We start from the raw sequence: 14,075 nt of genomic DNA on the forward strand, positions 1-14,075 counted from the left end.
TTTCAATGTAGGCTAAAGTATTACTTCGTAGTCTTTATATTTTATTTGGCAGAATGCTGTATTGAAATACAAATTTTAATGGGGAAGCTCATACACCAAATTCAAATGTAATTAAAAAAAAAAACCTGAACTATTTTAAACCATAACATTATATATCTATTCTGTAATTTATTTTTTCTACCACCTATTTCCTTCTCTGTTTTAACAAGTCTGACTGTCATCTTTCTCCATTGATTTAATAGAAGGGGATCCTTTGGGGCAGTTTGCTGTTGAAAATATACAGAATGAATGGAAGGTGTATGTGAAGAAACCTCTAGACAGAGAGAAAAGGGACAATTATCTTCTGACTATCACGGCAACTGATGGCACCTTCTCATCGAAAGCGATTGTTGAAGTGAAAGTCCTTGATGCCAACGACAACAGTCCCGTTTGTGAAAAGGTAGGCTGCTCTTTAAGTTTCCAGATTACGAATCCAGGTTTCTCTCCTACACCACCCAGTAGGGCTGTGGTGGGCGGTAGGACTGTGGTGGGATGCCGGGGTGTCATGCGGTGTGTTTCATACCATAACCTCTTCCTGTTTAAGCAGAGGCGAGTGTGCAGTGGGGCAAGAGATGGGCTAGCCTCATCCAACTGGTTCAGGGCGGGCTCCAGGAGTTTGGAAATGATTCAGAATGCTGTAAAGTATGGGGCAGGATTGCAGTTGTGTTTAACTCTAAAAACGCCGTGTAAAGTTTTCAGGAAGCGATCCCCTTCATTTGGGGAAGAGGTTACTTTGGAGGAAGTATCTGGCCAGCAGTTCTTCAAACAGAGCTCACTTTTGCTCTTACCGTTTTGGGGAGACTTGCTCTTAACACACTAGAGAATCTACGGGGTTCAGAGTGCGGCTCCTGCAGCTAAGCTGCTGTTTCATATGAGATCGAATAACCCAGAGCAGAGCCGTCCCGGGGAGGTGCAGGGTGGGGGCTTGGGCAGGAGGGATCGCCGTCTTACGTGGTGGTTTATGACATGGATTTCTAAACAGCTGGAACAGGAGACACCCCTTCGTTTGAGAGTCGGGTTGGATGTGAAGAGAGATTAGAGCTGGTGATGGAAGAGCCCTGGCCTGAGCTTCCTTCCCCCACGGGGCCTGGGGGGGATCTTCGTTTTCTCCCAAGACACGAAGATCGAAGATCGCTTCTTTCTGAACTGCCTGTATTTGGATATGTGTTCAGAACGATTGCTAGCAATAGATTTCTGTATTGGAAACCAATCTTTAGGTCAGTGTGGAGAGCGCTCTTTATATTTTTCTCATAGGAATTTAAACTGAATAGGAACCCAACTCAAAGACGTAAAGCACTGCATTCAGGACTCTGTAGGCTAAATGTCAGGTCAGACTCTGCAACATCGGGTTGTTCACTGTTCCGTGGCTCCTCCTCGTTTCATAAGAAAAATGGTTTTGAAAGCTCCTTGGGTTTTGACGTCATTTCCCATGTTTTCTATGGCCAAAGCGAAATGATTGATTTTCTGTCATTTATTGGCTCGGCAGCCATGCCGTCAGTGTTTCGTGTTGACAGGATTGTTTCCGATCTCTGTAGACTTTGTATTCAGACACGATTCCGGAAGATGCCTTCCCCGGGAAGCTGATCATGCAGGTCTCCGCCACGGACGCTGATATCCGGTCCAACGCCGAAATCACATACACCTTATTTGGTCCAGGAGCAGAAAAATTCAACCTAAATCCAGACACAGGTAATGATGGAGTTTGGGGCAGAATTAACTGTGCTCCAACAAAACCGTATACGTGGGTAGTTGTAGATCACTCGCAGAATTTGAAATTCCGTTTTGTTCATGTAAAATGTACTTGGTTGCTACAAAATTGTCATCTTTCAGAAACCAAAAACAGCAACTTAATGGGTAAAATTTGGGGTGAGATAAAAAGTCAACAGCCAAGGATTCAAAGTCGTTTTTATCACCTTTAAAAATAAAAGAAGACCTCAAGATGTTAAAGTGTATTTTAAGCTGTCACTGTCTCCATTTTATATATAGCTTGCTTTCATGAATTCGTGACCATAAAGTCATAATTTAGCATATTCTTTAAAAAGACTCACAATGTTTGATTCATCTTTAAGTTGCTACAGTTGTATTTTTCTTATAATTCATATTTTATTGAAATTGGGGTCCAGTAATAGTTTTCTATTAAGCTGTCCCCCACCAAAGAACTAATTATGAACATAGGAATCTAATATTTTGAGTCATCTAGAAACATTTAAATTTGGCCAATCAGGTAGCCGTTTTGTTTTGTGCCATACGTACTGCAAGAGGCCCCGGCCTCGCTATCCTTGGGACTTAAAGAGCTGGCACCTGGCAGGTTGGAAACCTGGAACTCACTGTACTCACCCAGCCGCCGACCCTGTCATTGACAAAACTGGTCCAAAGGAAGGCTGTTACTCAGATTTTGTGATTTGTAAGAGAAAAGGGGAAGACGTAACTTTGGGTATCGTGGTTCACGCCGTAAATTTCAAGGGAGGCCGTTTATTTTTGTTTGTTTCTAGGTGAACTGAAAACACTAGCCCCCCTGGATCGCGAGGAGCAAGCGGTTTACAGCCTTCTAGTCAAGGCCACCGACGGAGGGGGAAGATTCTGTCAAGCGCACGTGCTGCTCACGTTAGAAGACGTGAATGACAACGCCCCCGAGTTCTCCGCTGACCCTCACACCATCACCGTGTTCGAAAACACGGAGCCCGGGACGCTGCTGACCAGAGTGCAGGCCACAGACGCGGATGCAGGTACCACCGGACGGCGCTCTGTCTTCGAGCCATGCTCCCAGCTCCTCAGGAGCCTCATCTTCAAAACACAGCCCAGATTTGGGCCGTGGAGTTACTGTACCTCAGGCGTGTGGAGTAACTCCTCATTGTTGTGTTATTTCATTCCTGGGCCCTGAATGTGGAATGAAATATTTAGAATAATGAGTTCACTTGTAAGGAGTATTTGCAGCCTCAGAATTGTGCCCCATGAACATGCTGTTAGGAGTCTGGGGTGTCCCTACAGTTCTGGTTAGTGACTATGTTGACTGATCTTCATTTCCCATTGAATTAGGGAAGTGTTGTTTTGTGACTAAACCATTAGTGACATAAAGATATTTTAGTATCCTAGGAACAAATGCAATATTTCACAGTTTTACAAGCCTTTCAAATTCTTGTGGAGAAATAAAAGTCTAGGATGTCTAGCATTTTGATATCAGAGAATAAAAATAACTTCTTCGGTCATATTAATACTGAATAACTAGAAGAATAGCAGAAATGCTACTTTTCAAGTAAATCTGTGTCACTGAAGGTAAGTAATAAATAGACTTTGAAAAAGCTGCTGGGGCCCTGGCCGGGTGGCTCAGTGGCCTGTACACCAAAAAGGTTGTGGGTTTGGTCCCCAGTCAGGACACATATGGGAGGCAACTGATCAATGTTTCTCTCTCTCTCTCTCTCTCTCTCTCTCTCTCTCTCTCTCTCTCTCTCCCTCTCTCTCTCTCTCTCTCTCTCCCCCTCTCTCTCTCCCCGCCCTCTCTCTCCCTCTCCCTCCTTCCCCTCTCTCTAAAAAAATAAACCAGTAAACATATCCTCCAGTAAGGATTAACAAAAAAGATCCGAGTGTTGTAGCATAAGTTCATATAAAACAGTCTTAGAAAGCTGGATAACTATGAAATTATATTTACTTTAACTCAGTACATTGATAATCTAAACGTTTACTTTTTTAAGGTCATAGTCACAGTGACTTTTAAAATAACGTGTTTTAGCCTTTTTCCTTTTCAATATGTATGCTGCATGTGTTTTAAAAAATATAATTTGTTTAAATTCTTTGAAATAGAGCCTTCTGACGTGATGTCCTCTGTTGACAGGATTGAATCGGAAGATAGCCTACTCTCTGGTTAACTCCGCGGACGGGCAGTTCTCCATCAATGAATTATCTGGGATCATCCAGTTGGAGAAGCCTCTGGATCGAGAGCTGCAGGCCGTGTACACGCTCACCGTGAAAGCTGTAGACCAGGGTGTGCCGAGGAGGTTGACGGCCACTGGCACTGTGGTTGTGTCCGTCTTGGATATAAATGACAACCCTCCCGTGTTCGAATACCGCGAGTACGGTGCCTCGGTGTCTGAGGACGTCCTGGTTGGAACAGAAATCCTTCAAGTGTATGCAGCCAGTCGGGACATCGAGGCAAACGCAGACATCACCTACTCCATCATCAGTGGAAACGAACATGGGAAATTCAGCATCGATTCTAAAACAGGTGACTCACCGTGTAAATGACAGGACGCCCTTTATTCTGCCGTAAAGGGTAGACTGCCCGGCACTCGGCCTGATATAGAGGGACTGGTCATAAATTGTTAGTAGATACTCTAAAAAGATGAAGCTCACGTTTCCTTTGTATTGTTATTTTAAGTGGGGTTTAAAGTGGCTTCGAAGACTTCAAACTGTGGTTCTACATAATAAAATACATTTCTGATGTATCCATTATAACTACAAGCAAATTAACTTTAAATAGAAAATTAAAGTATCTCACTTGAGGGATTTAGTAAATAAAGATATAGATATAAAATGCGATAAATTAGTGAAGATGAAGACTAGAGGATAGAAGAGGACCTTGCATAATGGCTCCTTTTCATCCCCGTATGGAACTCATGAGAGGTAGCTTCCCACGTGAAATGGCAGTCCCCACCTCTTCGATCTTAGCTCCTATGGGGGCATCTGATGTTTCGGAAAGATGACTTTTTTTTATTATGCCAGGCATGCATAACAGGTGGAGTTCTTTGAATTACACTGACGGGATGACTGCCAACAAGGTCAAAAGTCATCGGAGCTTAGGCTCTTGCTGCATAAATACTTCCCTAGTTGTGGTAACCTGTGGTCTAAATAGCTTTATGCGTTAGCACATTGTAAAAAGTTGCTCCATTCAAATCGTATTTAATTGTCCATAACTACTTCCTGGGAGAAGTAAGTGTGTGAGTATGCGATTTCAAAATTTATTTTTAACACATATCATAAAACTTATTTTTTAGGGCTCTGTAAGTAGTATGGGCAATACATCAGTGAAAAAGAAAGGTATTAAATCATTATTAAATCAAAGGGATTTTTAAAATGATGAGATGTAGTTATTCTAGAGATTTTTGTAAAAAAAGAAAAAGGATGCGTATTTCCATAAAAGAAAAAGTATGAGAAGGAAAAGAAAACAAAGCCAAAGGAAGGATTTTTATCTTTTTATTTTATTAAATTACAGTGAAGTCTGTGATTTAGAAGAGACAAGACATATAGTCATTTTTATAGATGGGGTATTGATGGTGTTGATTGGGAGAGTGACTTAAATAACACAAAGAATATAAGGAAAATAAGAGAAATAAGGATCAGGGATGGGCAAATTCATAATTCTAATTGGTGAGTTAAGAAATTAGAAAACATATATAAACGGGAAGTAAACTTTTGAAGTGAAAGTTACATTTATTTACAAGTGCCGGTTTCATCCCTGAGTAAGCAGTAGCGTTTCAAAGTGCGGGAGTAATTTTGATTTTCCGTGCAGGGGCCATATTTATCATTGAGAACCTGGATTACGAAAGCTCTCACGAATATTACCTGACTGTGGAAGCCACTGATGGGGGCACCCCTTCCCTAAGTGACGTGGCCACGGTGAACGTGAATGTGACAGACATCAACGACAACACCCCGGTGTTCAGCCAGGACACCTACACGGCCGTGGTCAGCGAGGACGCTGTTCTGGAGCAGCCTGTCCTTACGGTGTGTATTTTTTCCCCCTAAAATACATTTTTATTGATTTCAGAGAGGAAGGGAGAGAAAGAGAGAAAGAAACACCAATGATGAGAGATAATCATTGATCGGCTGCTTCCTGCACACCCCCCTGCTGGGGATCGAGCCTGCAACCTGGGCATGTGTCCTGACTGGGAATCAAACCGTGACCTCCTGGTTCATAGGCCAATACTCAGCCACTGAGCCACATGGGCCAGACACAGTGTGTATTTTTTTCCTATAGTTTTCTTCTCCTGGATCTCTGCAAGAGGTTTTTCTGTTTGTTTGTTTGTTTTAGTAAGATTGATCCAGCTTTTCTGTAGTGGCCTTACTTGAATATATTTTGAAGATATGGAAATATCTTTTGTTAAGCCAATTACTGACTCTATTATAAGTAACTAGAGGCCCGATGCATAAAATCCGTGTGTGTGTGTGGGGGGCATCCTCCTAGCCCGGCCTGCAAACTCTCGCAATCCGGGACCCCTCGGGGGATGTCCGGCTGCCATTTTAGGCCCGACATCCCTCTAGCATTCTGGGACCCCTCTCTCCTAACCGCCCCACCTGGTCACTCCTTACTGCTTGGCTCACCATTCCTTAGTGCTGCCACGGAGGTGGGAGAGGCTCCCGCCACCACCGCTGCGCTCACCAGTTGTGAGCCCAGCTTCTGGCTGAGCGGCTCTCCAGCGGTGGGAGCACACTGACCACCCAGGGGCAGCTCCTGTGTTGAGCATCTGCCCCCGAGTGGTCATTGCGCGTCATAGCGACTGGTCGTTCTGCCGCAATGGTCACTGGGCTTTTATTATATAGATTGCCTTATAATAGCGAGCTGTTGATATCAGAAATTTGCTGAAAGATTTCAGTCCCTTCCTTTGCTGTCCCCTGAGCGAGAGTGTCCTGTTTTCTAGGTGATGGCTGATGATGCGGATGGTCCTTTAAACAGCCACATCCACTATTCCATAATAGACGGCAATCAAGGAAATCCGTTTACCATCGACCCCGCCCGGGGAGAAGTGAAAGTGACCAAACTTCTAGACCGGGAAACAGTAAGCGAAAACATTTGGCTTCCGTTGTTCACCGGTGGCAGAATCAGTACGTGGAGGGGCCCCCTAGTCAGACACACCAGCGTGATGGGAAGTGCCCCAAGGGTAGAGCCAGCCTCGTCCTTCCCAGCTGACAAGCACGATAGAAGTACTGGAAAACGACAATATGGAAATGCGGGGAGAGTATGAGAGCTGTGCTTCGTACTTACAGCTTAGATGACATGAGGGCATAGTCGGGAGGAAATTAGTGTTGGCTCCAGTGTTTTGCGGCACTTCGTGGAGCCAGAATCTGGGTTTTAATAACAGCAGACATTCGGGAAACCACAGGTGCTGAGAGAAGGGCTGCAGAACACACTCAGGATGTGGGCAGCGTTCCTGCTCCTCCCACCACTCGTTCTGGAAAGGAGAGCGGAGCAGGGAGCTGCCCTGGAAAGAAGCTGCCTTACTGGACTCCGGTTTTTTAATAGGAAGTCATGACGGGAAAATATCAGGAATTGTAGGCAGTTGAGTACAGTCCAACTGGGTGAAACTGATGGGAAACGGGATGTGGAATGCCCTGAGGTGTTGGAATCGGCAAGCACTCGAGTGGGACATGCGCCACGTCTGTCTGCTTCTGGCTGAGAGGAACCTAGGAGAGGTTGCCTTCCTCCTCGTTATAGCCTTGGAGATCCGTTAGCACTTTTTTCTCATCATTGGAATTACTTTTCTGTCTTAACTTTTGTTAATAGGTCCGTAAGTTTTTCAAGTTTGAACACTTGAACAGAATGAGTACGTATTCAGGAGGCATCAGAGAACCCAGTCACCACTGGTGTCTTTTTCTGTTGAGCCAATACCGTCCATTTGACCTTGCTGTAGGTTGGGGAATTGCCCACTTGCAGGACATAGCAAATGGTGACGGGCGTTCAGATCTGCCCTTCCCGGTCGTCGGGAGTACATGTCTGATCGAATCTCGTCCTTTGGCCTTGTGAAAACGGACACGCCGTCTCTGTGTCTTGTCCCCGAAAAGATTTCAGGGTACACGCTCACAGTCCAGGCGTCGGATAACGGCAGTCCCCCCAGGGTCAACACAACCACGGTGAACATCGACGTGTCCGACGTCAACGACAACGCGCCGGTCTTCGCCCAGGGGAACTACAGCGTGATTATCCAGGTACCGCGGGCGCTGAGGGCTCATTGCACGCGGCCCTTTTGAGACGAGCTCCTTTCTGGCCTCAGTTATTCCTCTGAAATGTCTTTCTTTTCCAAAGACCGCGCCTTAGAAACATGAGATGGTCAAAGGAGAGGGTCTTCTTCCCGACTGACAGAGGAGCGTTTTCAAGGCGCAGCCAAGCGCTTACCTCCTCCTTGTGCTTCGGTGTTCAAGATACTCTCACTAGCCTGATGCTTTTTTTTTTTTAACTTAAATCTTTATTATTTAAAGTATTACATATGTCCACTTTTCCCCCCCATTGACCTTTCCCCGGCCACTCCCACCCCCCATCACATGCCCTCACCCCCCCTACTGTCTGTGTCCATGGGTTATGCTTATATGCATGCATACAAGTTCTTCGGTTGACCTCTTACCCCTCCGCCTTCCCTGTAGGGTTGGACGGGTCTGTTCGATGCTTCTATGTCTCTGGCTCTATTTTTGTTCATCAGTTTGTTGTTCATTATATTAGCCTGATTCTTACAAGTAATCCTAAATTCTGCTGTCCCTCTTTTCCTCCCTCCCCTTCTTGAGCTTCCTCGCCCCACCCCCACTCCTCCAAACACCCCTCTTTCCATTCCCCTCCTCTTCCACTTCACTTCATCCCTCCCCCCACTCCACAATGCCCCCAGTCCACTCCCATCCTCCCACTTCCCCCACCCCTTTTCCTTCCTCCTCATCACAGCTCCCTCCCTTCTCTCTCTTCCTGTCAAATGGAGCAGCAGTAGACTCTGCTTTCCATATATTTCAGAGTATAGGAAACTTGCCCATGTCTCTTACTATAAGGATTTGGTTTTGTTGCCCTAGCCGGTTTGGCTCAGTGGATAGGGTGTCCAGCCTATGGACTTAAAGGTCTCAGGTTCGATTCCATTCATGGGCACGTACCTCGGTTGCCTGGGCCCTGGTTGGGATTCATGCAGGAGGCAACCAATTGATGTGTTTCTCTCACATCGATCTTTCTCTCTGTCTTGCCCTATTTCTTCCACTCTCCCTAAAAACCAGTAGAAAAATATTCCCCGGACCAGGATTAACACACAAACAGAAAAAAGATTGGGCTTTGTTGAAAGTTGTGGGGGTTTTTCCTTTTGGTGTTTGTTTTCTGTGCAGGAAAATAAGCCTGTGGGCTTCAGCGTGCTGCAGCTGGTGGTGACGGACAAGGATTCCTCTCACAATGGCCCCCCCTTCCTCTTCACCATCGAGAGCGGAAACGACGAGGGCGCGTTCGAGGTGACCCAGCAAGGCGTCCTCCTGACTGCCGCCGCCGTCGAGAGGAAAGTGAAGGATCGCCACTCCCTGCGGGTGAAGGTAGGGACCTCTGCCTTCGGGAGTCTCTTGTGGGTTCCTGGAGAAGAGCTGCTCTGGGGGTTATCTCCTGTATGTAAACAGCTCACGTTTCATGAGAAGACAACAGAATGTACAGAGTTGTGTTCTGCCCTGCCTTCAGTTTTATTCCATGCATTTCTGGGGCCCATTGATTCATTTGGTTACTCTATCATAGACATTGATATGCTTCTAATGGGGAGAAAAAAAGTACCTAATAATTGGTCATTTTTAAGAACTTAAACAATGTAAATACATTTTTTTAAAAATATATTTTATTGATTTTTTTTATAGAGAGGAAGGGAGAGAGATAGAGAGTTAGAAATATCCATGAGAGAGAAACATCGGTCAGCTGCCTCCTGCACACCTCCTACTGGGGATGTGCCCGCAACCAAGGTACATGCCCCTGACCGGAATCGAACCTGGGACCCTTCAGTCCACAGGCCGACGCTCTATCCACTGAGCCAAACCGGTTAGGGCACTGTAAATACATTTTTATTAGGAAGTTGTGAACAGTGATCTAGACCGCGGTGATTTCTTTTTCCCCTCTTCTCCCAGGTGGCCGATAACGGAAAGCCTCAGTTGTCGTCTCTGACACACATCGACATCATGGTCATCGAGGAGAGCATCTACCCCCCGGCGATCTTGCCCCTGGAGATTTTCATCACCGCCGTCGGCGAGGAATACGCAGGCGGTGTCATCGGGAAGGTTCACGCCACAGACCAGGACGTGTACGACACTTTAACCTACAGTCTCGACCCCCAGATGGACAGCCTCTTCTCCGTCTCCAGCGCGGGGGGCAAGCTGATCGCGCACAAGAAGCTGGACGTGGGGCAGTACCTGCTCAACGTCAGCGTGACGGACGGCAGATTCACGACGGCGGCCGACATCACCGTGCACGTGCGCCCCGTGACGCAGGAGATGCTGAACCACACCATCGCCATCCGCTTCGCCAACCTCACGCCGGAGGAGTTCGTGGGGGACTACTGGCGCAACGTCCAGCGGGCGCTGAGGAACGTCCTGGGAGTGAGGAGGGGCGACCTCCAGATCGTGAGCCTGCAGCCCTCGGAGCCCCAGCCCCACCTGGACGTCTTACTGTTCATAGAGAAGCCGGGTGGGGCCCAGGCGTCGACCAGGCAGCTCCTGCACAAGATCAACGCCTCCGTGGCCGACATCGAGGACCTCATCGGCGTCAGGATCCTGGACGTGTTCCAGAGGCTCTGTGCGGGGCTGGACTGCCCGCGGAGGTTCTGCGACGAGAAGGTGTCTGTGGACGAAAATGTGATGTCCACGCACAGCACGGCCAGGCTGAGCTTCGTGACGCCCCGCCACCGCAGGACGGCTGTGTGTCTCTGCAGAGGTAACGCCCGGGCGTGTGTGCAGATAGGGGATACGTGCTCTGGCCAGCGTGGCTTAGTAGTTGGAGCGTCAGACCATGCACCGAAGGGTCTCGGATTCAATTCCTGGTCAAGGGCATGTACCTAGGTTAGGGTTCATTCCTGGCCCCATTCAGGGTGCATGCAAGAGGCAAGCAATTGATGTGTCTCTCTCACATCAGTGTTTCTCTCTCCTCTCTCTCTCTCTCTCTCTCTCTCTCTCTCTCTCTCTCTCTCTCTCTTTTCCTCCCCCTTACCCCATGCTTCCTTCCCTCCCTTCCACTCTAAAAATCAATGGAAAAAATGTCCTCGGGTCAGATTAACAAAAAGAAGAAGCTAAGGGGTACACATGATTTCGCATACACTCTGAAGGCTGCACATTAAAGGTCATTTTCTTGAAATTCCTATTAATTAGCTCTCCTTCCTCCCCTCTTTTTTTTTAAAGAGGGAAGATGCCCGCTCATCCATCATGGGTGTGAAGACAGTCCATGCCCTGAGGGATCGGAATGTGTCGCTGATCCCAGGGAGGAGACATACACCTGTGTCTGTCCCGGTGGCAAGTTTGGGCAGTGCCCAGGTGAGAGTCCAGTGATTAGGCATGCTTTTATTTTAAAAAAGTCACTTTCCGTGTTTCTAATCATTTTCTTTTTTAATGGAGTGAAAAGTATTTTAAGTTATGTTTATTATAACATGTCAGACAGAGAGGTTATCTTCTTGTTACACGGTAACTCACCTGAGTTAATAGTGTGACGTGTTTCCTTCTTTATCATCAGTGCTCGTGGGAACATATAGGCCCATGTGGACAGATTCATTGTCCTTTCTCTCTCACATCCTCTCTTTTTAAAAAAGAAAAAGTATCTTACACAATCCTCTACCGCTTGGTTTTCCCTGCTTCACAGTAAGTCATGGGCATCTTTGCAAGTTGCTGTGTGTAAACCTGATGCTTTTTAATAGCTGTATAGTGTCTCCTATTGTTCGTTCAACAGTTTCCTTATGTGCAGAGATGTAGGTTGTTAAAATGTTTTCTTCTGCTAAAAAAGGAATCCTTAGTTTGCATCCTTATATATTGGTGCTTCCGTTTCTAAAACTAGGACTATGTCAACGACTAACTACACTTAAAATTTTTAAATGTGCCATTATGTTCGTTTCGCAAAAAGTTATACCACTTTCTAGTTCTCCCAGTCCTGTGTGAAGGTCCCATTCCCCATTCTCTTGCCAATATTAAAGCTTTTCAATTGAAAAATAAATACCCGCTTCCAATGGGCAGGAAATGATGACCTAATTATTTTACTTTGCATTTCCCTGGCCACTTGTGAAATGTCTTTTCATTTGTTCGTTGCATGTGAGCATTTTTCCTCCTGTGACTGGCCTGTTCGCACTCTGCCTGGTTGTCTGGGTTATTTTGTCTGGCTCTTGTATTCATGTATGGAGCTGTTTGTGTGTTGCAGTGTTAACATTATCTGTATTCTGCTGTCTGTATAATATTGATCTTTTTATTTAACAGTATCTATTTTACTCTAAAATTTAAATTGTTTTGTCAGTTGTACATCATTTTACATAACAATTTCCATCTCTGGCGATGGATAGTATTTTCATCATTTTGGAGAATCGGGATTGTTTTATATCTTCTTTCAGAAGGTTTCCCAAACCACCTGGAAGATACGCAAATATTTTCCTAACGTGCCTTGTAGTAATTTTACATAGAACATTTTTATAGTTACTTTTTGAAGTATTTCAGAATTCATTTCTTTTTGATACCGTAGTATCTCTTCCAAAAGGAGACGCAGTTACGCTATGCCGTTTATTAAGCAACTAGACATTTCCCATTGAATTCAACTTGATAATGTTCTAATCTTAAATAAAAAATCGGGTCAGTCTCTGGGCGGATGAAATCACACGTTTAAAATATGCTTCAGCTTGGTTCTGATTCATTTTTTCCTCGCTGTGATTCACAGGCAGTTCATCTGTAACATTTACTGGGAACAGCTTTGTGAAATACCGGCTAAAGGAAATTGAAAGCAAGTTGGAGATGAAGCTGACCATGAGGCTCCGGACGTATTCTTCGCATGCGGTCGTGATGTATGCTCGCGGCACCGACTACAGCATCTTGGAGGTTCGTGTCTGCACCCCAGACAATGGAAGGCTTTAAAAATATGTGTTCCACTTTGTGTTCAGATTGTCCATTTTTGAAAAAAAAATGAAGTAAAATGATTGAATTCCTCTTACAAATAGTTCACTGATACCTCGTAGGCTTTCGACTGTGGGCTGAAAAGCTCTTTTTGCTGTGCAGTAGCTTAGAGACTTACTTCTGTGGCTTACAAACATTTTTAGGTACATGTGACCGTTAACATTTCAACTCTTAAGTGCTATTACATCTTATTGTGAAGAGGGAGCCTACATAAGCTTGAAGTGATCATTATCTTGCCCACCCTTACTATTTCCTTAAGTGTGATTAGCTTCTGACTTTTGATATAATTCAGTGCTATTTTGGGTTGTTGTTCAGTTACTAGTTGATTATTAGTTCCTTCCCTGATGCCTTTTGGACGTGCAGTTCACAACTGAACGCTGTATCCCCAGAGGTCTGCTATTCTGTGTACTAGGAACACATGAGCATGGGGTCTTGTAATACTTAAACCCAAGGCCTCCCTAAGTTTCTGCGTTCAATTGCCCACATACCCCTCCTCCAGATGTTTGATCAGAGACGATAATCGGAGATTCCAGGGGAGTAACGTGAACCGTCCCTGTTCCTACCGTAGATTCACAACGGAAGACTGCAGTACAAGTTTGACTGCGGGAGCGGCCCTGGCATCGTGTCTGTTCAGAGCATCCAGGTCAACGACGGGCTGTGGCACGCGGTGTCCCTGGAGGTGAACGGCAACTACGCTCGACTGGTCCTGGACCAGGTCCACACCGCGTCGGGCACGGCCCCGGGGACTCTGAAAACCCTGAACCTGGATAACCACGTGTTCTTCGGTGGCCACATCCGGCAGCAAGGCACGAGGCACGGAAGGAGCCCCCAAGTCGGGAATGGTTTCCGGGGTTGCATGGACTCCATTTATTTGAATGGGCAGGAGCTCCCTTTAAATCACAAACCCAGAAGCTACGCCCACATTGAAGACTGGGTGGACGTGTCTCCTGGGTGCGTACTGACGGCTACGGAAGATTGTTCCAGTAACCCCTGCCAGAACGGAGGTGTTTGCAACCCCTCACCTGCGGGAGGTAGGCTTCGCGACACCGTCAGCTTTTAAATGTTACACGTGGTTTCGCTTTTCCTCGATTGGTTTTTAAAATATGTATTTTTTATTTCTGAGGGGAAGGGAGAGGGAGAGAGAGAGAGAGGCTTCAACAATGAGAGAATCATTGATCGGCTGCCTCCAGCACACCCCC

General features: G+C 46.0%; 1 protein-coding gene across 3 annotated transcripts in view; it reads left to right on the top strand.

Moving 5' to 3' along the window:
• Positions 1-14,075, top strand: part of FAT1 (FAT atypical cadherin 1) — a 125,972-nt gene that overhangs the window by 95,944 nt on the left and 15,953 nt on the right. For all 3 annotated transcript variants that reach the window (XM_054720108.1, XM_054720109.1, XM_054720107.1), the window contains 12 exons: positions 243-439; positions 1,575-1,728; positions 2,532-2,765; positions 3,869-4,258; positions 5,543-5,757; positions 6,672-6,809; positions 7,813-7,956; positions 9,100-9,297; positions 9,871-10,672; positions 11,134-11,265; positions 12,644-12,801; positions 13,445-13,907. In XM_054720108.1, coding sequence (XP_054576083.1) covers positions 243-439; positions 1,575-1,728; positions 2,532-2,765; positions 3,869-4,258; positions 5,543-5,757; positions 6,672-6,809; positions 7,813-7,956; positions 9,100-9,297; positions 9,871-10,672; positions 11,134-11,265; positions 12,644-12,801; positions 13,445-13,907 — 3,225 coding nt within the window. The remainder of the gene's footprint in view (positions 1-242; positions 440-1,574; positions 1,729-2,531; positions 2,766-3,868; positions 4,259-5,542; positions 5,758-6,671; positions 6,810-7,812; positions 7,957-9,099; positions 9,298-9,870; positions 10,673-11,133; positions 11,266-12,643; positions 12,802-13,444; positions 13,908-14,075) is intronic.

The sequence above is a fragment of the Eptesicus fuscus genome, chromosome 8, assembly GCF_027574615.1.
Source record: "Eptesicus fuscus isolate TK198812 chromosome 8, DD_ASM_mEF_20220401, whole genome shotgun sequence".
In the NCBI taxonomy this organism is placed as follows: Eukaryota; Metazoa; Chordata; class Mammalia; order Chiroptera; family Vespertilionidae; genus Eptesicus; species Eptesicus fuscus.